This window comes from Scyliorhinus canicula, chromosome 15 (genome assembly GCF_902713615.1).
Source record: "Scyliorhinus canicula chromosome 15, sScyCan1.1, whole genome shotgun sequence".
Classification (NCBI taxonomy): domain Eukaryota; kingdom Metazoa; phylum Chordata; class Chondrichthyes; order Carcharhiniformes; family Scyliorhinidae; genus Scyliorhinus; species Scyliorhinus canicula.
The window spans coordinates 44,562,137-44,589,438 of record NC_052160.1 but is presented as its reverse complement, the minus strand read 5'-3'; the positions used below and the strand labels follow the sequence as shown (position 1 = coordinate 44,589,438).

Below are 27,302 nucleotides of genomic sequence, written 5' to 3'. Positions count from 1 at the left end.
CCAGAACTTTCTCCTTAATGATGACCACTACACTCACCTGTGCCCCCTGATTCCCCTGGAGCTCTGGCATTCCACTGGTGTCCTCCACCATGAAGACTGATGCAAAGTAACTATTCAGTTCCTCTGCCATTTCTTTGTTTCTCATTATTACTCCTCCAGCCTCATTTTCCAATGTCTATTTCTGCCCCTCTCATACCTTTTATATATTGAAAAAAACTCTTCCTATCTTCTTTTATATTACGAGATAGCTTACACTCATATTTCATCTTCTCCTCCGTTATTGCTTTTTTTAGTTGTCCTCTGCTCGTTTTTAAAGGCTTCCCAATCCTCTGGCTTCCCACTAATCCTCGCCACTTTGTATGCTTTTTCTTTTTCTTTTATGCTGTCCTTAGCATATTTCCTGCTCCTTGGGATGAATATCTGTTGTGCCTCCCGAATAACCCCCCAAAATGCCTGCCATTGCTGTTCCACTGTCTTCCCTGTTAGGCTCCCTTTCCAATCAACTCTGGCCAGCTCCTCTCTCATATCTTTGTCGTTACCCTTTTAAAATTATAATACTGTTACATCTGATTCCAGCTTCTCCCTCACAAACTTCAAGGTAAATTCTATCATATTGTGGTCACTTCTTCCTCAGGGTTCCTTCACCTTAAGTTCCCTAATCACCAAATCCAGAATTGCCTGTTCCCTAGTAGGCTCTGTCACAATCTGCTCCAAAAAAACATCTCTCAGACATTCCACAAATTCCTTTTCTTGGGATCCACCACCAACCTGGTTTTACCAATCCACCTGCATACTGAAGCCCCCATGATTATTGCCTTTTTGATCTCCTGATTTATTTTCTGCCCCAATCCTGATTACTGCTAAGGGGCCTGTACATAACTCCCATCAGGGTATTTTTACCTTTGCGATTCCTCAACTCCACCCACAGAGATTCTGTGCCTTCTGATCCTACATTGCTTCCTGCTATCGATTTAACTTCATTTCTTACTAACAGTGCAATCCTGCCACCTTTGCCCATCTGCCTGTCCTTTCGATAGGACACATATCCTTGGATATTTAGATCCCAGCCCTGATCCCCTTGCAGCCACGTCTCTGCGATGCCCACAACATCGTCCCAGCCAATTTCAATGTGCTCAACAAGCTCATTTACCTTGTTCCGTATACTGCACGCATTTAGGTACAACACCCTCAGCCCTGCATTGACCTCCTCCCTTCTCATTCTTGCCACCTTTTTTGCTCTGCCTGAGGTTAGATTCCTGCCACCTTCTATACTCTCTGTTGCATTACGTGGTCTGGAAACTTTACTAACCTCTCCTGAGCCCTCGGCTCCTTTAACTAGTTGAAAGTCCTCATCATAAACCTGCACTTCTACCCTCTCCTTTAACTTTACAGGGGCTTTTCACAGTAACTTCATTGAAGTCTACTCGTGACAATAAGCAATTTTCATTTTTCATTTTCATTTCAACTTTGATTTTCTAATTCTCCATACAACTGAACCCTCCCCCCTAGATTTAGTTTAAAGCCTTATCTACAGCTCTAGTTATACGATTTGCCAAGACTCTGGTCCCAGCATGATTTAGGTGAAGACCCACACAACCTCCTATATTGCTTAACCTCCTCTATTGTTTATCCTCCCCTTTGGCTTAACCCTGTGTCACATTGCACACCATTTGCTATATTTTAATTATTCTTTCATTTCACTCTTCCATCTCCTTTGTCTCTCCCCTTTACGCACTTTCCGTATCATTGACATTCCCCTCCTTCATTTACCATCTCCATCAAACATTCAGCTCTCCTGTGACACTCATCGTTCTATTGCTTTCTCCTGCCTATTATAATCCTGATAGAAGCTTTACACATAAGTACAAACTCATTTTGAAGTAAACCAGTTAGTGCCACTTCCAGTCAGTTTTAACATTTTGTGCTGATGGGTAAGATCTGATCCGAGTCCAGGATTTCATCATTACAAGTCTTGGGCCTTGGCCTTTGATACGGTTGACCACACCATCTTCCTCCAAAGCCTCCCCACTGTCATCCAGTTGAGTGGGACCTGGCTCCATTCTTATTGATCTAATTGTCGACAGAGTTACATTTACGATGGCTTCTCTTCATCTACCCTCGTGTCCCCCAAGGATCTTGCCCCCCCCCCCCTATTTTTGATCTACATGCTGCCGCTTAGTGACATCATTTGAAAACGTGTATGTGGATGGCACCCAGCTCTACTGGGTGGCATGGTGGTTAGAACTGCTGCCTCACAGCGCCAGTGACCCATGTTCAATTCCAACCTCGGGTGACTAGCTGTGTGGAGTTTTCACATTCTCCCCATATCTGTGTGCGTTTTCTCCGGGTGCTCCGGTTTCCTCCCACAGTCCAAGAATGTGCAGGTTAGGTTGATTGGCCAAGCTAAGATTCCCCTTCTGTGTCCAAAGATTAGGTGGGGATCGGGCAGGAGATTGGACCTAGGTAGGGTACGAGGGTAGTCTTTCAAAGGGTTAGTTCTGACTAGATGGGCCAAATGGCTTCCTTCAGCATAATAGGAATTCTACCCTTCTGTTCTACCTCATAACCATCTCTCTTGACTCCTGCATTGTTGCTAAATTATCAGACTGCTTATCCGACAACTACTACTGGATGAGCTAAAATCTCCTCCAGTTAAATATTTGGAAGGGTGAGGTCAATATTTTCATTTCATGCTTGAATTCCATTCCCATAGCATTTGACTATCCCACTCCCTGGCAACAGCCTGAGATTAAAACAGTCTGTTCACAACCTTGGTGGTGTCACATTTGACCCTGAAATGAGCCTCGGATCGCATATTCACACTATCACTAACTGCTTATTTCCACCTCCATAACACTGCCCATTTTTACCTGTGTTTTAGATCATTTGCCGGTGCTCAAACCCTCATTTGTTCCTTTCTTACCTCGGTGAAATTCCCTGGTCATGTTGCACCCGGTGTTGATCCCACTCTGTCGGGAGAATGGCAGGAGAGACCTAAAACTGGAATTGCTCCAGGTGCCAAACAATTTGACATTCTTCCAGCCTGCTCCAGCTGGCGTGATCAGGATCTCGCCCAGAAAGGACGGGGGAATTAATCACACCTCATTTAAATTAATTTTAATCTCATTAGCGAGATTAAAGTTCAATGCAGTGGCAGCCCAGGAATTACCCCCCCCCCCCCCCCCCCCCCCAAACCCCCACAAATGGGAAGTCACGCGGATATCACTTAATACTCCTCTACAAAAGTGGAGACAAGGTACCATGGACACCAAGGGGGAGCAAGGAGGTGAGTAGCCTTCTCCATTTACCTGCATCCAACTCTCGGGCACCGTGCTTGATGGCCCAATGCTGTGAAAGGATGGTTACCCTAAAGGGACTGGGGTTGTTTGGGGGGTTGCAGATCTGGGGTCTCCCATGGAAGGGGGGTATGGGTTTGCGTATGTGAGTCCCAGTCACCCATCAGGCTGAGGAGGGGGCCAGAAGGAGACACCGAAGACCAGCTAGGATTTACAGGACTTGATGGTCCTACCATGAGCTGACAGACACCATGTGCCGCAGAAGATTGCGTCTCAGCAGGGAGACAGTGCAGAGGACATGGCATCCCATGGAAGAGGAGGACACCCGATGGCCGTGAAGGTCATGAAAGCCCTTAGTTTGTATGCCACTGGATCATTCCAGTGTTGTGGTGGGAACCTGTGTGGCATCGCTCAGTGGCCCGCCCACAGGTGCATCTGGTTGGTGATGGATAATCTGTAAGCCTGGGCATCCGACTACATCACCTTCGACCAGGCCCACAATGATGCCTGGACCGCAGGATTCACTGCTGTTGCTGGGATGCCCAAGGTCCAGGGGGCCATCGATGACACACATATCATCCTGCTAGCACCAGGGCATCAGGGAATGCCCTTTATTAACAGGAAGGGGTTCCACTCCCTGAATGTTGAAATCTTGTGCGCCCATCGCCTACAGATCATGCACATGTGTGCACGCTATCCTGGGAGCGTGCATGATAGCTATATCATGGGACACTCATAGATCCTCGGTGTCTTTGAGAACCACCCCAGGATGGCAGGTTGGCACATGGGGGACAAGGGATACCCACTGAGGGCATGACTGATGACACCAGTGCGGAGGCCTGAGACCAAGGCGGAGGTCCGATACAATGAGGCCCATGCCACCTGTTCCGTCATTGAGTGGTGCATTGGGTGGGGCGGATTTGAAGGGTGGCGGGCAGGACTGATGCCAGCAGGAGGGGAGTGGTAACTTTGCAGCTCGTAGGTCATTCATCTTCTTCCTACACTAGACGGCTGTTATCCTTGTCATGCTGTTTGCACTCTCTGCCTTCCAGGTGGCATTTGTCACTATGCTATTGGACATCCTGCCCCCTGGGGGTACAGGGTGCCCCCCTCTCCTCCATGACATTCAGAAGCGTGGCTAGGTCTGTATCCAGAAATCTAGGAGTGGGCCTTCAGCCTGCCATTTTCCAGGCTTGACTGGGAATGAGTGCTGAGGGAGTGCTGCTCCCCCTTGTTAGCTGTGAACAGCTGAGCCCCGAGTCTGGCGAATCACACGCCTGGGGTCTCAGACTTGGCTTAGGGGCTCACTTTTGTACTAATTGTGGGTGAATAGCGATCTGGATCATGCTCTTGTACCTGGTGGAAATCATCCTATGATTTCTGCCCAAAATAACACTTTGTCATTTCGGGAGAATCACGCACCTCTAGACTTGATTATTCCAATGCAATCCCATCTGGTCTCCCACATTCTCCGCTCTGTAAACTTGAGGTCGTTCAAAATTCTGCTGCCTTGTCTTAATTCACAAATCACTCCTGTGTTTGTTGGCCTACATTAGCTCAGGGGTCGAGCCACAACTTGATTTTAAAATTTTCATTCTTGTTTTCAAATCCCTCCATGCCCTTGCCCCTTCCTATCTCTGTAATCTCTTCCAGCCCTGTTACCTCCAATATTTACGCAAATTTAAATTTAGCTTTGTGCGCATCTCCAAATTAATTACTTCAACGTTTGTGGCTGTGCCTTCATTGTTAGGCCCAATGCTCTGGAATTCCCTCCCTACACTTCTCCACCTTTACCTTGACCACTTTCCTCCTTTAAAAGACTCAAAACCTATTTCTTAGACCAAACGTTTGGCTATGTAACCCACTCTTTCCTTATGTGACTTGTGTCATATTTTGTTTTGTAATGCTCCTATGAAGCAACATTACAGATTTTATTATGTTAAAGGTACTATATAAAAATAAGTTTTAATTTTTATCTTTTCTCTCTCTATGATGCTGACTGTGGACTTTGTTCTCAGATATCTCCTGTCTATGCTGAAATAGAAACCCGCGGAGGATCTGGCTACTCGGGGAAACTGATGAAACCACCGCTGCCCAGAACATCTCCGGTACCCGAACAACTGAGCCATTCAGGTAGAATGAAGGAACTTCAAGCCTATGAGTTTTTTTCATTTATACCCTCTGGCAGGTTGCTCTGTGAAATGACTCAAATCAGGAACTGACCCAATCATTGTTACTTTAATTGAGCAATTGTCTTTTGCAAAAATATACTTGATACAAACATTTCAAAGTGGCCATCACAGGAAGTGCAATGATATTCAGGTTTTATACACCGATCATGTTGCACTCTGAGGTGCTGAAATATGATCAAAAAAAGGGGTCAAGGGTGAGAATCCACACCAGTAACTGTACACGTACATAGCTACATCTGCTATCATGCCTTTAACCTCTGCCTTACCTAATTCCCATCCTGACTTTTCTTTTTTTTTAAATGTTTTTAGTAGAGATTTTTCTATACAAACCAAGTACAATTGACAAAGATCACACATTGAAAAAGGACCCCCAAAACCCAACCCCTCTTACCCCAACCCCCTTCCCTTTTTTATTTTTCTCCCTTTTGTTTTGAATACGTTTTTATTGCAGTTATTCATTTACTACACTGTACAATAGACAAGTGTGATGCAAGGTATTAATAACTGCCGTAAACGGTGCCTGACCTTTAATGCCTTGCCCCTTTAAGAGGCTTGGAACCCTGGGGGACTCCGCCTCTGGCTACGTCCCCAGGAAACGGTATATAGGATAAGGCTCCATGTGGTGAGCACACTTCTCTTGGATGCTGTTCAGTTCTCTGTACATTAAAGCCTTTTGATTACCGACCTCGCTCTCGTGTCGTAATTGAGGGTGCCTCAATTTAATCTACAGACACATCAAGATGGACAGCGCTCTAAAACCGGAGAAACTCAACCTGGACGCCAGGTCGCCGGAAGCCCCGGAAATTTTAAAATATTGGGCTCCGGTGTTTCGAGGACTATCTGGACTCCTCAATGACTGATGTTGACAGCACTCGCAAGCTGCGTTTAGTACATGGCCGGGTGGGCCACCGACTCTCTGCCGTGATCGGGAACACTACGACCTATGATGCGACGGTCGAAATACTGAAGAAACGCTTCATAAAACCTACTAATGAGGTACACGCCAGACATTTGCTCTCAACCTGCAGCCAGCGCTCCGGGGAAACGCTGGACGAGTTCGTGGAAAGACTCACTGCGCTCGCGAGGAACTGCAACCACAAAGCAGTGACGGCAGAAGACCCCAGGAACTTGCATATTCGTGACGCCCTTGTGTCCGGTATCAGGTCCTCGTACATCTGGCAGAGGCTCCTAGAAGACGGGGCAAAGGATCTCCAGGGCACGGTAACGCGCGCATCTTCTCTCGAAACGGCCCACTGTAACCTCCGTACGTACTCCGCGGACCTTGCGAACCCCTCTCGATCCTCTCCAGACTCGGCCACGCTACAGGCCTGTGCCGTGCGGCGATCCACTCACTCCGGGGGTTCCCCATGCTATTTCTGTGGGCAAGGCCAGCACCCACGTCAGCATTGCCCGGCCTGCTCCACGATCTGCAACGACTGCGGGAAGAAAGGGCACTTCGCTAAAGTCTGCCAGGCTGGGCCCAAAGGCCACAAACGAAACCCTCACCAGGCCCAGAAATCAAGCTCCCGGTCTCACAGACCCTGCAATGCGGCCGCGCTGTGGCCGGGCACGCCCACTTCCGACGCGTCATCTACCTCGTGCGAGTCATGGGAGCGGCCATCTTGGCGCCGGCCATCTTCGAAACCCGACACGTTCGACTGGCGGCGGCGGCCATCTTGTGACTCCGGGCGGCCATTTTGGGAGTTCGACTCTGACGGCCCGCAACTAGGAGCGATCACACTCGATCAATCGCGGCCAAAGCACCTGCGGAACTCGATGATGCGGGTTCAAGTCAGCGGCCACGACACTCCCTGCCTATTCGTCTCCGGGAGCACGGAGAGCTTTATCCATCCAGACACGGTAAGGCGCTGCTCCCTGCGCACCCACCACGACTCCCAAACTATCGCCCTCGCTTTGGGGTCCCACTCAGTACAAATCACGGGGTATTGTGTCGCTAACCTCGCAATTCAAGGCGCTGAATACACCCGATTTAAACTCTTCATCCTCCCTCGCCTCTGCGCCCCCCTGCTGCTCAGTCTGGACTTTCAGTGCAGCCACCGGAGCCTGACACTGAAGTTCGGCGGGCCCCTGCCCCCACTCACGGTCTGCAGCCTGGCGACACTCAACGTTGCGCCACCCTCCCTCTTCGCGAACCTCACTCCCGACTGTAAGCCCATCGCCACCAGGAGTCGCCGGTACAGTACCCAAGACATGACCTTCATCAAGTCAGAGGTTCAGCGGCTACTAAAAGAGGGGGTCATAGAGGCCAGCAACAGCCCTTGGAGGGCTCAAGTATTGGTAGTCCGCTCCGGGGAAAAGCAGCGAATGGTCTGGATTATAGCCAGACCATAAACCGCTTTACGCAACTCGATGCGTATCCACTTCCCCGCATAGCAGAAATGGTGTCCCAAATTGCCCAGTATCGGGTATTCTCCACGGTCGACCTTAAATCGGCCTATCATCAACTCCCTATCCGCCCACAGGACCGCCCCTACACGGCGTTCGAAGCAGCCAGTCGGCTGTTTCACTTCCTCAGGGTCCCTTTTGGTGTTACAAACGGAGTCTCGCCTGATAAAGGCCTCTGGGCTCTTTGAGTGACTAAGTGTGGACTTCAAAGGGCCCCTCCCGTCCACCAACCACAACATCTATTTCCTCACCGTCATCAATGATCTCCCGCTTCCCTTTTGCTGTCCCCTGCCCCGATATGACCTCGGCTTCCGTGATCAAGGCACTGCGCAGAATCTTCACACTGTTTGGTTTCCCCGCTTATATCCACAGCGACCGGGATACATCGTTCATGAGCAATGAGCTGCGTCGGTACCTGCTCAGCAAGGGCATCGCCTCGAGCAGAACGACGAGCTATAACCCGCGGGGAAACGGGCAAGTGGAGAGGGAGAACGCGACAGTTTGGAAGGCTGTCCTCCTAGCCCTACGGTCAAGGAGTCTCCCAATTGCCCGCTGGCAGGAGGTCCTACCCGATGCCCTGCACTCCATTAGGTCGCTCCTCTGTACGGCCACGAACGTGACCCCTCACAATCGTTTGTTTGTCTTCCCCAGGAAGTCCACCTCTGGGGTCTCGCTTCCACCCTGGCTGATGACTCTGGGTCCAGTCCTACTCCGGAGACACGTGAGGAGCCATAAAACGGATCCAATAGTCGAGAGGGTCCACCTGCTGCACGCAAACCCTCAATAGGCCTACGTCGAGCACCCCTACGGCAGGCAGGATACTGTCTCCCTGCGAGACCTGGCACCCGCTGGCTCTCCCACCGACTCTCCCACCGACCCCGACGTTTTCCCCACCGACCCCCCCCCTTCTACCGACGCTTCCCGCCCCACACCAACCGCCGACTCCGACAGCGCCCCCCCCATAGCGCCCCCTGCCCCCCAGTCGGCACTGGCACCGATCACCCTAATCACCCCTGATATCCCCCCCCCCCCCCTCCAAGGCGGGCAAAGGCTCAGTCAACCATGCTCCCGGATATACCACCATCGGAACCGACCGCATCCACGGCGCCACCATCGGAGCGGCGAAAGTCAGCACGGATGATCAGACCACCACAAAAACTGAACTTATAACTCCACTTCACCCCAGACGGACTATGTGTTTTTTTTTAAACAGGGGGTGAATGTGATGAACGGTATTAATAACTGCCGTAAACGGTGCTTGACCTTTAATGCCTTGCCCCTTTAAGAGGCTTGGAACCCTGGGGGACTCCGCCTCTGGCTACGCCCCCAGGAAACGGTATATAGGATAAGGCTCCATGTGGTGAGCACACTTCTCTCGGATGCTGTTCAGTTCTCTGTAGATTATAGCCTTTTGATTACCGACCTTGCTCTCGCGTCATAATTGAGGGTGCCTCAACAAGGCTATGTGCATCGGGTACTTAGTGAGTGGAATGTTCCACACAGATCTGTGGTTCCCTCCACTGTGCCACCTGTGCCTGGAAACAGTAGACCCCCCCGACATTTAGGACCATTATTTGGTGGTGAGGACACCTGATTTGTTTGTATAGCATTGTTGGTGGGACCATTGCACAAGAAAATCGCTGAGGTCAGAGGAGTTTTAGTAGAATGAACACTGGTTACTGTACCAGAAGGTGTTGCTGCAGGATCACACCTAAAGAATTTTCTGCTCCATCTTTGAAAACCTCAGGCCATTTCAAAGTGCCACAGCCACTTAAGTACCTTTTGATGTGCAGTCACTGTTGTGATATAGAGAAATTGGTCAGCTCCCTCCCTACTGAGGTCAGTTGCAGTTTCGAACCACAGTTGCTGTTCTGTTCTTATCATAAAACAGTACAAAACAGTAGAAAGCCACCGATTCTGTGGGGTGTGGAATTTCCTTGACTGCTGAAATGTGCCTGGCACAAAATGGTGTTGGCATTAAAGAAATGTCTGCTTATTTCTGGTTACTTAATGTGGATCTGTTAAAAGGAATTCTTGAAATAATTACTTTTGTTTATGTTGCAGGTAGCAAAAAGTTGGGGATGTCTCTGTCGTGGCAGACAGAGCCTCTTCCCATGCATCCCTGTCGCTGTCATGCCCCCAATGATCCCTCCCCAACTAATTCAGACCCACACCCCTACGTCAGCCTGGATGGCAGTCCCAGCCCTTCACCACAGAATGTGGAAATCATGAACAGCCCCCCGAGCCGGCGCAAGAAGCTCTTTACTTTCTCCCGGCCTCCTCGCAGCCGTGATACAGACCGGTTCCTGGATGCCCTTAGTGAGCAGCTGGGAGAGAAAGTGACCATCATGGATGAGTTCATGAACCCAGAGAATGACTATGAAGAAGTAAGTTTTCCAAACTTTGTAGAGCTGGTGACAATTATAGCAGCACTCCGATGCATACTGAAAGAGATTCACATTCAAAAGGGAGTCCTGAGTGTCAAATGTTTAAAAGATAGGTAGGTCACAGAGTCATTGGGGAATGAAGGTCATTAAAGAAGGCATCATTGGGAAAGGGAGGATATTAAATGTTTGGGGAGAGGTGTCATGGGAGGAAAGGTTCATTGGGAGGGGGAGAGTCACTGGGGAGAGGTCGTGAGGGGAATGGGAGTGATTTTTATAGATGTCGCGCTGTGCCAGATGGGTCAGGCTTGCCCCCCCCCCCCCCCCCCCCCCCGACACTTACTCATCTGCGAAGAAGTCAATAAATGGCTGCCACCTTCGGGCGAACCCTAGTAGCGAACCACTCAAGACAAACTTGACTTTCTCTCGGCCAAGAAAGCTCGACATGTCTGATAGCCATACCTCAGCCCTCGGAGGTTTTGAGTCCGTCCATGCTAACAGTATTCGTCGCCGGGAAGCAAAGGCCAGAACGTCGGCCTCTCTCTCTTCCTGGACTCCCCGGTCTTCCGAAACCCCAAAGGTTGCCACCTCAGGGCCCATTACCACCCGAGTTTTCAATACTCGGGACATGACATCTGCGACTCCCTGCCAATACCCCCTAAGTTTAGGGCACGACCAGAACATGTGTACATGGTTAGCCGGCCCTCCGGCACATCTAGCACACTTGTCCTGCAGCCCGAAGAATCTGCTCATCTGGGCCCCCGTCATGTGGGCCCGGTGCACGACCTTAAACTGGATCAGGTTGAACCTGGCGCATGTTGCGGTCGTGTTCACTCTGCCCAGATGTTGGTAAGATTTTTAATTGATTTCAAACAGATATAGATAAATATTAGGTACCCTGACCTGATTTACAGACAGAAACTCACCAAGGAGCTGAGAAAAACAAAAATTCTAAGAATGTGCGATAGGCTTGAATCTAATCGCAGCGTTGGAATGGTTTATTTATAGAATAACAGATGACTGGGAATAGGGTAAAGGCTCAAATTTAAGTAAAAACCGAAACTGCTGGATAAACTCATCTGAGGTGTTGTTTTCCCAGTTTGCGTTGGGCATCACTGGGGCACTGCAGCAAGCGGAGGACAGACATGTAAACATGTATCATGTACGTATGTGCCCTTTACCCAGGGAACGTGCATGACAGCTGCATCCTTGGGCACTCGATGATCCCAGCATCTTCGAGTACCACCTTAGGATGACGGGTTAGCTCTTGGGGGACCTCATCAGCTGAGGTCCTAGCTGATGACGCCAATGCTGAAGCCTGAGACCGAGGAGGACACCCGGTATAATGGTGGCCATGCTGCCACTCGTGCTGTCATTAACGGTGCATCAGACTGCTCAAAATGAGGTACCGATGACTGGACCGCTCTGGTGGTATCCTGCAGTACACCCCCCAGAGGGTCTCCCACTTTGTGGTGGTTTGCTGTGCCCTTCATAACATGGCACAGCAGCAGGGTGGCATGCTGGAGGAGGAGAAGGAAGGATATGTGGCCTCTTCTGAGGCAGAGGCTGACCAGGAGAGGCTGGAGGATGAGCCCGGGGAGGAGCCGGAGGAGGGTCCAAAGGACTGGCGGCAGAATTAAGGGTCCGACATGCCCAGAAGACCAGGGAGGACCTCATCCTCACCAGATTCACATACAACGAGGCTATGTCCGTCACCTCAAACCCATCCCCCCCCCCAATTTCCCGCTTTCCCCATTTCCCCCCCCACCATTACCATCCTGTCCACTTGTCCTCTTTCCTCCCCCATTTGTCTCCTCCCCCCCCTCCCCCACAATCCCTTCCTACCTCCCCAATCACCGCACCATCCCCTTCACAACGTCCCCTTTCCGACCATCCTGTTCCGCCTTCCAAGGGTCTGCGTAACATCACTCCAAGGTGATCGGCTGTGTCGGCACTGTCAGCGGGTCAATATACAAGGGTATATTGAGAGTTGATGATAATTCGCTTTGGGGAAAGCTCTGGTGCTCCTCAGTGTCTGCAAAAGTCTGACTCCTGTCTTTCTGCTGAGAGTGTGCTCACACCCATCCTCTGAGCAGGGTTTGCAAAAGTGGCGTTGGATCTCGGACCACTGTGCACGGGGGGCTGAAGGTAGGGGTGCAGGCAGGTCTGCTGTGAAGATTAAAGTGACTGAGGCTTCACATGTATCAGGTGTTACATGTTTCAATAGTGAACATTTGACATTTCCATTCCCCTAACTACATATAGTGGCCCCTTCCCCCCCCACAACACACAATGCCCAGGTAGCACAGTCACTGCCTAGTAATCGGAAAAAGTCCCATTTATTCCAACTTTATGCTCCCTGTTTGCTAACCACTTTTCTATCTATCTCAAGACACTACCTACCCGCAATCCCAAATGCTTTAAGTTTACATAGTAATCTGCTATGTGAAACCTTGTCAAAAGACTTCTGAATGTCTAAATGAACAACATCCGCCAGTCGCTGGTTAACTCTACCAGTTACATTTTCAAAGTATTCCGGTAGATTTGTCAAGCATGATTTCCCTCTCATAATCCATGCTGACTTTGTCTGATTATACCACTGCTTTCCAAATGCTGTGCTATGAAATCCTTGATAATGGACTCCAGCAACTTCCCTACTACCGATGTTAGGCTCACTGGTCTATAGTTCCCTGTTTTCTCTCTACCTCCCTTGTTGAATAGTGGGGTTATATTAGCTCCCCTCCAATCTGTAGGAACCATTCCAGAGTCCAAAGAATTTTGGAAATTGACTGCCAATGGATCTACTATTTCTAAGGCTACTTGTTGAAGTACTCTGGGATGAAGATTATCAGGCCCTGGAGATTTATCCGCCTTCAGTCCCATTGATTTCCCTAAAATCATTTCTCTACTAATGCTAATTTCCTTCAGCTCCTCACTAAAACTTGTGTTTCTCAGAACTTCCGGAACCTTATTCATGTTTTCCTTTGTGAAGACAGAAGCAAAATATGAATTTAGTTTTCAGCCATTTTTTTGTTCCCCGTTATGAATTCCCCTGGTTCTGATTGTAAGGGGCCTACATTCAGTTTTATCAATTTGTTTCTCTTTACATACCTATCGAAACTTCAGGTTTTATGCTCCCCTCTAGCTTACTTTTATATTGTATTTTCCCCTTCTTAATCAATCCCTTGATCTGCCTTTGCTGAATTTTAAACTGATGTGGAGATGCCAGCGTTGGACTGGGGTGAGCACAGTAAAAAGTCTTACAACACCAGGTTAAAGTCCAACAGGTTTGTTTCAAACACGAGCTTTCGGAGCACAGCTCCTTCCTCAGATGAATTTTAAACTGGGTGAAGGGACAGTGGATCCTCATCTCTGTAGCGCAGGCCAACCTCCCTGTCGGTGACTGTGCTCTCCTCGGTCAAACCCGCAATCTCCAGGGCCCGTTCCTCATAGGGGGCGAGGTCTTGAATCTCTGGTACTCTGCATCCCGTCTTCGTCCTTTCCCGCTTATTATGGACAATTTTCTCCTGTGGGACAAAGAGAGGGCATTGTGAACCTCACGCTTGGGGGAGGGTCTTTGGAAGGTGGCATGTGTGGGCACACCCTCTGGATATGAAGAGGTAGTGCTGGCGGGTGCTAGTGGTTTCTGTGGAACAAGCACAAAGATCAGAACAAGCAGAAAGATCGGATGTGGGGAGGGTGCAAGGTATCAGCTAGTGATCTGTGTGTGTATTTTGGGGTGCTGCGGTTTGGGAATTTGAAGGGTCGCAGGTGGAACTGATGCCAGGATAGCGGTGGTAATTTACCCTTGCAACCCGATGGAGGTCATTGGTCTTCTTCCGACATTAGACGGCAGTCCTCCTTGTCATGCTTCCTGCATTGACAACCACTGCCACTGCCTCCCTGCCGCATTGCTGACCCTGCTGCTGAACCTCTGACCCCTCGGGGGAACAGGATGTCCCGTCTCACATCCACAGTGTTAAGAAGCCTGGTATCCCCAAAGTGAGGCGAAGGTCTGCGCACTGTCATGCTTGTGTATTGACTAGGATTGAGTGGTGAGGGAACGTTTAAAAGCAGCTCCCTCTTGTTAGCGATAAGACACTGAGGCGTAAGTCAGGCAAATCAGACAGCAAGACGAGCAGTAATGGTGAGAAGCTCATTTTTGGCAGTAAGTACCATTGAATAAATGCTGCACTCTCACAAGTGCAGCCGTGCAGAAACACCCCGCCAAATGCGCCCAAAATCACGCTTCAAAATTTTTCCTGTTGAATCGTGCCCTATATTTCTGTGTCCTCAGATGGTGCCAGACATACTGAGTTTATCTAGCATTTTCTGTTTTTATTTCAGATTTTCATCCCTGCAATATTTTGCTTCTATTAGCTCAAATTTAAATGAATGCTATCAGTATAAATTAAAGAGCGGTTCTGAGAATGTTCTATAAATGGGAAGGGTAGGGTTTTGTCAATAGGAATGAGGTGTGAGGATGGGGCTCTTTTTATTTTTCTTAACTTTATTATTTCCAATTGATTTGCCTTTCTTTTTCCAAAGATGACCTTTCCAGAGGATCAGGGAATCTATGGCACGAATGACCCAAGCAGCCCCAGTGAATATGCCAGCAGCAGTGATGATGGAAGTTCCTTAACATATTCTTCATGCTCAGACCCTATTCCACCTCCTCCTCAAAGTCCCCCTCCCCCTCCACCCATACAGTTCAATGACCCAAAACCTGTCACTTTAATCTCAGAGTTGAAAAGGGTTATCCCACCACCACCCCCACCTCCTTTGCCTCCACCCCCCTCTTACTCCTCCAGCCAACATCAGTCTATTCCCCTCCCACCCCCTCCTCCCCCTCCTCCTTTACCAGGTTTATCCGGCCCCGCTCCACTGCACCGTGGGTTTCACCGCAGAAGCGAATCCAGTCACATGAGCGTGAAGAGATTGCGATGGGAGCAAGTGGAGAACTCCGAAGGGACCATTTGGGGTCAGGTACGTGAATTTGTTCCTTTCGTGTTCCTACAGCTATCCTCTGCCAATCTACCAAAAGTTAACCCTTCAAGCACCAACTTGACAGTGGGAAAATTAACTCCATGATGTGGGCATGGTGGAGACAAAATAGGGAGGGGATTCTGACTTCAGGAAGGGCGAGAAGGTTGGGGTAATGACCTAGGAAAGTAGGAAAATAACTGGTGAGGAAAGTTTCTACAATTGAGCCATTAGCGACATATATATTCAGTGGCTTAAGCAATCAATTACTCCAGCTCTAAGATTCAGCCCAGCCCGTGCACTCAGTGTGTAGTCAGCAGACCAAGTTTTCAGCCTCCAAGAATAGAGATTCAAATGCTGAATCCACCTGATCAGTGTCTCCTGTACACAGTCAGTCTGTGAATACTGGATCAAAGTGTGGTTGGTATTGAAACTGGCCTGGATTTCTATACCTCCATCCATGTCGGACTGGATGTTCAAGGGCTTTAAATATGGTGGTTTGGATCTAATTTTGGCATTTCTGCACCATTCCATCTTCCAACAATTTTGGCCAGTGTATGATAAGGATGTGGGCAGAGATTCCTTGTGCACCACTCCCGACCTTCCCGGTTCCATTGCAGGGTTGTGGTCGGCATTTTAGACCCCCGGCAATTTTGATGCAACCACGCAGGTTTTCGTGTGAACTGTGATTCCCGCTCGTCAAAGGAGTGATGAACCATGGGGAAGTCCAAATCTGGAGTACTAATCAGGAACCAAAACAAAGATCAGGCATTCAAAATTCCTTTGGAAAAAAAATTCCCTCTTCCTTTTTTATAAAATTGCCAACTCAGCCAGCAACGGTCCCATTGAAGAAACTTTTAATCTTGTCCAAATATCCACACAGGCATTGAATAATCACTTCAAAGAAAGATCAGGGGCTGAATTCTCCGTTTGGGAGACTGTGGGCTGGATTCTTTGATTGCCGATGCCGAAATCGCGTTCGGCGATTGGCCGGAGAATCCGTTTTTACACCTAAATCGGGGACGGCGCCGTTTTTCAGATGCTCCGCCCCCCCTCAAAAACAGCATCATCGCTGAGTACACTGCACACCATCTGGGCGTCGTCATCTGAGGCCCTTCTCTGATGCTCCGCCCCCATTGAGCTGACTTCCCGATGGCGTGGGTGTGTGTGCTCACAGTTTCCGGGGAACACGCATGGCGGCTGCGGACTGTGTCCAGTGCCACCACAGCTGGGGAGGGGGAGCCTTTCCGCTGGTCAGGGCGGACTGGTTGGGGGTGGTCCGGGGGTGGCGAGGGGGGTTACAGGGGGCACTATCTGTCACGCTGGGTCCGCGCACGCCCAGCGCCATGTTTTATGGCGTGAATGATGCATGTCGCTGCCGTGCGCTTGCCCGGCCATGGACCTGACAATTTTCCGTCCGTCTTAACGTGGTGTGGCTGCAATCCCCCACCGGGTGGAGCATTGGTGTGGTAGGTGGCGCCGACCTTTTGGTCATAATGTGGAGATGCCAGCGTTGGACGGGGGTGGGCACAGTAAGAAGTCTTACAACACCAGGTTAAAGTCCAACAGGTTTGTTTCAAACACTAGCTTTCAGAGCACTGCTCCTTCCTCAGGTGAATGAAGAGGTATGTTCCAGAAACATATCTATAAACAAATTCAAAGACGCTAGACAATGCTTAGAATGCGAGCATTTGAATAATTAAGTCTTTACAGATCCAGAGATAGGGGTAACCCCAGGTTAAAGAGGTGTGAATTGTCTCAGGCCAGGACAGTTGGTAGGATTTCGCAAGCCCAGGCCAGATGGTGGGGGATGAATGTAATGCGACATAAATCCCAGGTCCCAGTTGAGGCCGCATTCATGTGTGCGGAACTTGGCAATAAGTTTCTGCTCGGCGATTCTGCGTTGACGCACGTAAGGCTGCCTTGGAGAGCGCTTACCCAGAGACCAGAGGCTGAAAGCCCTTGACTGCTGAAGTGTTCCCCGACTGGAAGGGAACATTCCTGCCTGGTGATTGTCGCGCGATGTCCGTTCATTCGTTGTCGCAGCGTCTGCATGGTCTTGCCAATGTACCACGCTTCGGGACATCCTTTCCTGCAGCGTATGAGATAGACAACGTTTGCCGAGTCACACGAGTATGTACCGCGTACCTAGTGGATGTCTTGCAGAGATTGCCATGGTAGGGTTGTGTGGTGTCGTGGTCGCTGTTCTGAAGGCTGGGTAGTTTGCTGCAAACGATGGTTTGTTTGAGGTTGCGCGGTTGTTTGAAGGCAAGTAGTGGGGGTGTGGGGATAACCTTGGCAAGATGTTCATCGATGACGTGTTGAAGGCTGCGTAGAAGATGTCGTAGTTTCTTCGCTCCGAGAAAGTACTGGACGACGAAGGTACTCTGTCGGTTGTGTCCCGTGTTTGTCTTCTGAGGAGGTCGGTGTGGTTTTTTGCTGTGGCGCGTTGGAACTGTCGATCGATGAGTCCAGCACGGCAGCACGGTAGCATTGTGGATAGCACAATTGCTTCAAAGCTCCAGGGTCCCAGGTTTGATTCCCGGCTTGGGTCACTGTCTGTGCGGAGTCTGCACATTCTCTCCCCGTGTGTGCGTGGGTTTCCTCCGGGTGCTCTGGTTTCCTCCCACAGTCCAAAGATATGTGGGTTAGGTGGATTGGCCATGCTAATTTGCCGATAGTGTCCAAAATTGCTCTTAGTGTTGGGTGAGGTTACTGGGTTGTGAGGATAGGGTGGAGGTGTGGACCTTGGGTAGGGTGCTCTTTCCAAGAGCCGGTGCAGACTCGATGGGCCGAATGGCCTCCTTCTGCACTGTAAATTCTATGAAATATCCCGTTCGTACGAGGGCATCTTTGAATTTGTCTATATATATGTTTCTGGAACATACCTCTTCATTCACCTGAGGAAGGAGCAGCGCTCCGAAAGCTAGTGTTTGAAACAAACCTGTTGGACTTCAACCTGGTGTTGTAAGACTTCTTACTGGACTTTTTTGGTCATAAGACTAGACACATGCTCTGGAAATAGCCTCAAAATCGGAGAATCCAGCCCTGTGTTAGCACCGGAACTGAATTACGTGCAATTCTGTTCCCATTAGGGATGCTATTTTTTTCCGAGATTCAGGACATACAAATGGGCCAGCTCTCTGCCACTGTGAATTAGAAGCAATTCCCTTCCCCGATGGCGGCAGATCAACTGGGGCCTGAATTAGCATTAAAAAGCCTGACAGGCTGGAGCTGTTTATAAGCTCTCCAATTACAAAACATTCACAAAACATTCCCATTCCAGCCACGAAGATGGCTCGGAGAAGACCTCCCCCAGATTTCAGGAGTCTAAAGTGTAACCACTGCTCACTGCTGTTGAGGATAGGAGGGATACCCTCTTCCCAAGGTGTGCCGGAGACTGAAGTCTGTCCTCCTGAACTGCACCTGAGAGGATGTGCCAGCCTCAACAGGAGGAGACAGCTTGTGCTCCTGAGGGATGGGTGTCACTGCTGAGGCCTCTATTCTGGAAAGTGCACTGTGCCAGGGAGGGTTGCAACGGGGCAGGTGTCCTTTGGTTGGGGTGAGCTCTGCTAATCCCCTACTTCCTCTGCAGTGTGGCTGCACTTCTGAGGAGTGCACAGAAGAATGGCAACACCTTGGGGGGGGCAGGGACTGATCATGGCCATGTCCATCTACTTGATGTTACTGCTGGAGTATGAGGGTTTCCAAAGGGTCGTCTGGGTGGGTTTCTACATGACCTGAGGCTCTCTGAGTATTTACAGGACATAGTGAGCAGTCAGCAGTGTGAACAGCCAGGGGGCGTTTTTAAATCACATACTGCTGCAATGGCAGTCTGAGTCAGGAACCCCTGGTCCTGAGGGGGACACCCCAAATGCAACAATTTGCTCCCCACTAATCTCCCAGCCCAGAACCCACCCCTAAGAAAGCCAGCACATTTTGAGAGTTTTTTACCCTCTCAAGAGGCATGGCGCCCAGGCTTCACTTGTAAATACTTGTACCAATTCACACCCACGTGACTCCCACGTGAGAGGGGTGAAGCATCGCGAAGGGGTGAAGCATACTTGTGCCCAACCCACTATTGACATTCCAAACCATGCAAATGATGGTTTTGCATGGGCCTGTCGGCGCGAATGTCACGAATGCGGCCAATGGGAGACAGGAGCATGGAATCGGAATCAGCGGCAGATGGAAATCGCGATTTTTGTATTACCCGCTATTCCCAGCCTGATCACAATTCTAGCTGTCGGCGTCAGGAGGTGAAGAATTCAGCCCCAGTTATTATAAGATAATAAAACCATAAATTAACACGAGCAGTTCCTTTTTTAACTGTGTAAACAGCCCCTAAAGGGATGAATAGTCAACCAAGCAGTCATAATGAGGCAATCTGGCAACTGTATCAATAGAAGCAGGCTGGACAGATGACCAGATATCAGTTTTGCCAGATGGCCTTATTTTGAATGCTTGGCTGAGATTCAAAACTGACTAAATTGACATTCAGCTGCTGTGGAAAGCTGTTTACATAGTTACAAAGGAGTCTGCTAGCTTTGTTTCATTGACAGTTTTATTACCTTGTACTAACATAACCTTTAGTTGAAGTTGTTTTTCAATGCCAGTTTATTTATTTAGACAGGATTAAAAGTTATTTCAATTGAACGTTCACTGATTTACATTTTTTTGAGATTGTAAGCTACTTTTTTTCAAAAGAAATATTAAATGCCTGATATTTTTAAATTTCATGAGCATTTCAAAGGCTTGCCAGTGTTATTATATGGTTCATGAGTTCTGTTGCTCGTTGATACTGAGTTGGCATGGATAATTCATGGGGGAGCGTGGGAGATATGGGGGTCATGGAGGGAGCACGGAAGGTATAAGGGTCATAGCAACATGAGGGGGCATGAAGAGGGAATGTGGTGACTGGGGGTAAAGGGAATGAAGAGGATTAGAGGGCCTAACAACTATAAATAGGACTGGATCAATGTCAGACTAAATGGAGAGTAGCCTTCTAATCTGCTGGCCTCACCAGCTTCCCACCTCTGATGTGGCCTGGACCTGCCTCTGGAGGTGGCATGTCTGTCTCCAGCCCATGCCCACCTTCCTGGCCCCTCCAAGACAAAGATGGGATCGCGGGGTTGAGAAAATCTCAACTCTTGATATTCCTCTCAACCACAAAAATCTGGCACTCTGACCTCATATGGGGGTTGGATCTCTTCTTGAATAGGGCAGAGATCATATCCCACAGAGGTTAATAGTTTTGTTGATAATTCTTGATTCCTCTAATCTTCTGGACTTGTTTTGTTTGCTTGAGTGGGGACTGGATTGGAATTTTCCATGGTATTAGGATGGAATACCATCCTATAGGGAACAGGAGTAGGTCATTCAGCCCCTCAAGCCTGTCCTGCTATTCAATGAGATCATGGATGACCTATTGTTCTTTTGATGGGTTTTCTTGTTTCTCCAGGGAAATTACAGGACTATTATCTGGGTGGGGGCATAGGCTGGTTACGTGAGATGGTGGGTGGTCAGGATTCTCTTTCCAAATGAGGTGGGGCAGTCTTGGTGGACAGCAAGTCTTTTACTGCCTGTCTGTAATGGTTGTAAAAAAAATAGTTTGAAATGGAAACCAAAAGCATCATAAAGAGCAGATAGTTGTCGTGACACTGAAAACAGAAGAAGTACCAGACCAGAGAGAACCTAGATGCCCATTTCAGATTGCACTGTCAGTTTTTTTTAGTCACAGTGACATCAGTAGTGTTTTTTTTCTCAATACCCTGGAATATGTTGTGGGAAATCTGGAGGGTTCTTGTTCTTGATTCAGTGACCTGGCATGTCCATAGTTGAGATTGTCTCTTGTTTATGAAAAGTCTCGTGGTCAAATAGTCTGTTCAGCTCAGAGACCTGTGAACAACAGTTGATTAAGTGAGAGACAGGGAGGGTGGCATGTGGCGCAGTGGTTAGCACTGGGAATGCGGCGCTGAGGATCCAGGTTTGAATCCCGGCCCTTCACTGTCCATGTGGAGTTTGCACATTCTCCCCATGTCTGCGTGGGTCTCATCCCCACAACCCAAAGATGTGCAAGTTAGGTGGATTGGCCCCTTAATTGGATAAAAATAAAAAATATTTGGGTACTCTAAAAAAAATTTTTAAAGTGAGAGACGGGGAACAATTGCTACCGTTGAGCCCTGTGTCAATTAAAGTCAGGAGAGGGAATGGGTGAGCACGTGTCTGTCCAGAAGTGGAGGCTGAATGCAGCAGGAAGCTGTTCGGCCCATTTGCAGAATTTGCTATTCATTTTCTCATGTTACAGGGACTATGCTTTTCACATTGCCTGTCATGTTTCCAAATGAAAATCTAGCTTTGAAACAGGCCCACTCATAGTGAGTGACCTTCAGTGCAAGGGAAAGCAGTGAGAGCTCGGTCACTGTGCAATAGTAAGAACGCTGTGCTGCGCCTTGTTAATTTGAAGCCATCTGATAATCATTTATCTCTGAAAATCCCTTGTCTTCATTTTTCTCAGTTTGGAGAAGACTCCGATTACGATAAATTGAGTGATATGGTCAAGTACCTAGATTTGGAGTTGCACTTTGGGACTCAGAAACCAAACAGTAAGTGACAGCTTGGTATTTCCCAACAGAACGTCACACAGCATCTGGGTATGTTAGGTTGTGTGCACTGGGTAGTGAGTACTATGGTAAAATGGCAATGGCCTGAATTTTAGGACCGACATACAAGTGGACACTTTAAATTAAGAAATGAACACTTTAATTTAAAAAGTCAGAACCACAGACCTCCCTTTTGCGCTGGAAGTAATGGCCACAGACAGCACACTTGCAGTTGTACTTCTGCAAGAGTGGCACGGGAGACTTGGGCCGGTAGCCTCTGTCACCCGGCTACTAACCCCAGTCGAACAGGGTTTCTCAATGTGCGAGAAGCACCCTTTTGTGGTTTTCTGAGTGGTGCAACATTTTACCTAGATCTTTGGCTTAAACCCATTCACCATTTTCACATAGCACACTCCCATACAATTCCTTGTATTTATCCGTATTTCAACCATTGTATTAGTACATTAGCATTTTAATTTTGTATTTTATTTATGGTGTCTATGGAATGTATATAGGTTGGGTTAGGGATTAGGATTGTTTTCCTGAGATTCTGATACTCGCCCGTCCGAGAACCTGGTTAGAGTTGTGTGATACGGTTCGCTGACGCTCACTGATTCAAGAGGAAGGACTGTGGTAAAATGGCCAACGGCCTGAATTTTTGGCCCAGCATACATTTGGTCACTTTAAATTAAAACCACATTCAGAACTACAGACAGGCCTGATGGGATTTCGAGCAGCCAAGTTTAAATACATTGGACAAAGACAGACAGCTGGGGCAAGTCTGGGCTTGTCCTGCAAACAGGACATTGGAAGATAAATGACCCCATTCAAATGAATCGATTGTTGTGGATTGCCCAGATGTAGCCAGACCTTCTGGCACTTAGATCACCTTATATGGGATAAGGTTACATGCAGACAATGCACTTGAGGGTGGTCCTTGAGAGGGTGTTCCTGGTGTCCTGCAGAGTTGCAATTGACACTCCATTGGGTGTTGCAACCTGTGACGAGCGACCTCATTGGCTGAGGGCCAGAGAAGCTTCTGGAAGGGCACGAAGAGGGGTATAAGAAAGAGGCATCCAGAGAACTTCCCCAGTGAAGACTCCATGGCAAAGGAAGCAGTGTGTGAGACACATTTGCAAAGATGAAGGCACTGGACAACAAAGGACTCAGAGGATTGGACCCGCAGCTCGATCCAGTTCATTGGCACGGGTAGTATTAAGAATCTTGAGCATTTTCTAAATGGGATAATTTGGGGGATAACTTTTGTGTTTGAAAATAAACTTGGGTTGAATTGTTAACTTGTTCTTTGTTCATCTCGCAAAGAGGGTCACCAAGGTAAATTGTTTGAATAATAAACTGGTCGAAGTGTCTGAATTTTACGGACAACAGTACGCACTGTATGTGCCAAGCTGTGATTGTGTACTATGTGCAAGGCAGTCTATGTGTGCAAAATTGCTGGTATGTTGTCAATATATATTAGTAGATGAAGCTAGGTTGCCCTCAGCGATGAATTAATGCACTACACTCCGGTTGTTCCATTTCTGAGACTAGGCCCATACGGTGTGATCTTCAGGTGGCCTATGTAGACACTTATCTCATGGTACAGACATGGGGTAGTGTTGGCTGGTGACGTGATGATCTGGAATGTCCCGATTAGAGCATTTCTCCTTATTCTTTCACTTCTGTTTTACAGAGGCAAGTTTTGTACCTCAAACTTTTAAGAAGAAGGATTTGGTTGAAGTACTGTCCCGTAAGAAGGCCTACAATATGTGTAAGTTCCATTCCCGCTCTACAGTCAATATGCTGTTGCACAGCTAGGCCTATTTCAGTTAAAAGCTTAACTGAAATTGTCCATGGACAAACATCTCTCTCAGTATAAAAACCCGTCTCCCTCTCCCTTTTAGATATTTCTTGTTACCTCTCTCTGCTCTCCTCTGTACATATTTAGGCTTATTCTGTAACTGATGCAGATTTCTTTATTATTGGCTCAATTTGGATCTTTTTGTCTTGTGCTTACAAGATTCCAGCCATCATTTACTAGGATGGGCCTGGCTAGTGGAGACTGGTGGGGAAAATTAACAATGTGCATAGGTGAAAGAGCTGCTGAGAGTTGGCCAGTATCTAGTCCATTTTGCCTCAGGCTCCAGGCCTTCACTTTCTCCCATTTGTTTGCCCTCTCTAAAGGAAATTAAAGGGCAGGAAAATGAAAACAAATAGAGAGCTGGACTTGGTGTTTGGAGGGAATTGGTACTGGGAGAGAAAGGAGAGCAGGGTGTGGTGTTGGGAGAGTTGGAGGAGCTGAGAGAGAGGGCAGAATTTTCCAATTTTTTTGTGTAAGTATCATCTCGGGTTGGAAAAATAGAGGGCAGCCCACTGATTACGTCGCTGGATTAAACTCACGGACAAAAAGAGTGAAGAGGCAGGCCCCATGACGTGAAGGGCATCTCGATTTAAAACAAAAGAATACATATGGGGCAGTGCCCGGGAGAGGGGGTGGGGCGGGGCAGTGTCAGGTTGATTGCCCTGGTATGAACCTCCATCACTGGGGGATGTACTCACCTGTGCGCTCCTGGTGGGTTCTTCTCATCAGGTACATGTCATAGGGACCTGTTGTGATTCACGTCGGTGTGCCCTCATGCTGATGCAGATAGACAATTTAACATGGTGGGACTATCAGGCTTAAAAGCTGATAATGATATTTGAATTGCTGCAAATGTTGATTCCGACTTTTAAGCCTGGATTCCTGTTATGCCATTGCTGAGGACAATTGATCGGGGACATTCTGCCAGCATAAAAGCCATTTTTAGACTCCTGTGCTATTCTTTGATCTCTCTTCCATTCCTGACCCCCAGAAAAAGTAGTGGAAAATACCTCCTTGAGTGTGGAGGCCTATAAACTGTTGTTGGAAGAATGGGGAATTAGATTATGCGAGACATACTGAGGACAGGGTCCATGTGAAAGAGAAAGTATTCCGTGAGAGAGGAGTGATTAGTCCTTGTATTGGAAGGGACAGGGTAGGGCTGGTTTAGGACAATGGGCTAAATAGCTGGCTTGTAATGCAGAATAAGGCTGCAGCGCGGGTTCAATTCCCGTACCGGCCTCCCCGAACAGGTGCTGGAACGTGGCGACTAAGAGCTTTTCACAGTAACTTAATTGAAGCCTACTTGTGACAATAAATGATCATTATTATCATTATCATTAGGGGGGAAATGGAGTGCTGGGGCCTCATGTGATGGAATAGGGTCTATCCCTGGGTGAGAATTGGGAGGTTGTTGCCTTTGCCTACTAGCTGGAGAGTACAAGAGGGTTTGAGAAGCTTTTCTTGTTCCTTAGTTCCTCTCTCTCTTGACTGACCAACGCCAAATTGTTCCCACTTTTTTTGTTTCATTTTCAAGTATACCTCTCAATAATTCAATGGTCATTATTTTGTCGGGCTAACAGGGGCCTCGGCCACTGGCTGTAGATTTGACAGGGCTCTCCTGCCAGTTCTGTGGGGGAGGCCTGTTGAATCAAATGTGTTCAGATATTTAATTGGCCATCGTCAGGCCTTGCCCACAATTGAGGATCTAGTGACGGAATTTCTGTCCGCGGAGAGCTGCCATTCAATCAGAGGCCTACACCTCACCAGTACCAGCAAGAGCAGTGGCTGCTGGTGGCACTGCACCTCTTGGGGCCCAGGATCATGGAGGAACCCCAGGCCACAGGTTAGTGAGGGCAATATGGGGTTTGTGGGGTGGAGTTGGACGCAAGGGCAGGGGAGTGGCTTTCAGCAGTTATCACTCCCTGTCAGATGCTGGGACCCTTGACTGGGCTCAATGTGCCTGATAGTGAGGGACCTCCCCCTCGAAGGCCATTGGCATATCTGACAGGTTTTGCTGGGCAGCTGTCTGAGGGCACGGGAGACCTGTACAGCTCCCATACAATCCTTGAGCCACCACTAAATTGTAGTGGGCTCAGGTATAATGGATGTCAATTGGTCCATTAATGAATGTAATTAACTTCCCACCAGCAATAGCCAGGAATCCCACAACACTCTTTTCACCCTTAGGATTAATGGGGAGTGGGGGAGGGGGAGGCTATCCTGTCGCTGCAAGATTAATGCATGGCCCCTCTCCCAGTTAAGTGGTTCTGGCTGCCATGGTTCTTGCCATGATGAACTGCAAAAGTCCAGCCAATAAGTGTTCTCCATCCCTCTCTTTCTTGTGATGACTGATTCTTCATCTGGATTTATTTCTGTCAGCTATTCTCATTGCCCACCTGAAGCTCTCAGCTCTGGAACTCCGCCAGATACTCATGACAATGGAGAACAATCGTCTGGAGCCCTCTCACATTAAGCAGTTGCTCCTCTATGCTCCTGACGAGGAAGAGTTAAAGAACTTCAGGCGGCACGTGGCTGATCCCAGTAAGCTGAGTGAACCGGACCAATTTGCCCTGCAGGTGGGTCCCAGGCAAACTGGCCCTGCCCTCATTTTATGTTAAAGGCATTTAAATTGCCCTTCACCAACCTTCCTTATACTTTGGCGTTCATAGACTAGGAAGAGAGAAATTATTTTCTCAGGTGCGAGGAGTTCAGAACAAGAGGGTTTAACCTTAAATTTAGAGCTCGGCTATTTAGGAATGATGTCTTCCCGCAACAGGTCATGGAAATTGGGAATTGTCTCCCCAAAAAGCTGTTGGGGTGGAGTTCAACTCAAATTTTCAAATTGACATTGATAATTTTTGGTTATAGGACCAAGGCAGGTAGATAAAATTAAGATTAAGATCAGAATAGTTTTAAGGTAAGGCTTTGGCTGACTAAATCAGTTGAATGTTTTAAGGAGGGTAGCAAGGATGGTGAATGAGGATAGCATCTTTGATGCACAGCAAAGCTTTGGACAAGGTCTCACGTGGCAGACTGGTCAGCATTTGAATTGCTGAAACCTCCAAGGTCTCAGACCAAGAGATAAAAAGTGGCATTGGGCTGTATAAGTCGTCTTTGCCCAACACAGACATGATGGGCTGAAAGGCCTTATTCTCAAGCATACGTTTCTGATTCTTTGAGATCATCCATGATCTGATTGAGCAGTGTAACAGACTCACAATGTTGAATGGCATCCTCCTGTTCATATGTAGCTGTATATTTCCCATGATACTCCTTACCACCAACTTCTTTGCCACAATGACACTTCACCCCAAGGATTTTACCGTGAACATCCACAATAAACTTTGTTGTAATATGTTGCTCCTGCAGTGTCATATTTGATTGTTTACTCCATCATGACTTCACGTTGTGGAAGAGCTACTTGCATTTATATAGCACCTTTTAGTGGAGAAAAAAAAATCACAAGGTGCTCATAGAGGCTGAATTTAAGAGTTAAAGATAGGTTTTTAGGTGGCTGTTAAAAGATATGTGGAAAATGGAGAGGCAGAAATCTTTATGGAGGGAATTGGTGAGGGTAG

The 27,302-nt window shown here is 48.2% G+C and overlaps 1 protein-coding gene across 1 annotated transcript in view; it reads left to right on the top strand.

Moving 5' to 3' along the window:
- Nucleotides 1-27,302, top strand: part of LOC119978118 (delphilin-like) — a 202,580-nt gene that overhangs the window by 144,235 nt on the left and 31,043 nt on the right. Inside the window, exons 12-17 of the mRNA XM_038819519.1 lie at nucleotides 5,315-5,429; nucleotides 9,959-10,281; nucleotides 14,827-15,264; nucleotides 21,779-21,866; nucleotides 23,557-23,634; nucleotides 26,104-26,300. Coding sequence (XP_038675447.1) covers nucleotides 5,315-5,429; nucleotides 9,959-10,281; nucleotides 14,827-15,264; nucleotides 21,779-21,866; nucleotides 23,557-23,634; nucleotides 26,104-26,300 — 1,239 coding nt within the window. The remainder of the gene's footprint in view (nucleotides 1-5,314; nucleotides 5,430-9,958; nucleotides 10,282-14,826; nucleotides 15,265-21,778; nucleotides 21,867-23,556; nucleotides 23,635-26,103; nucleotides 26,301-27,302) is intronic.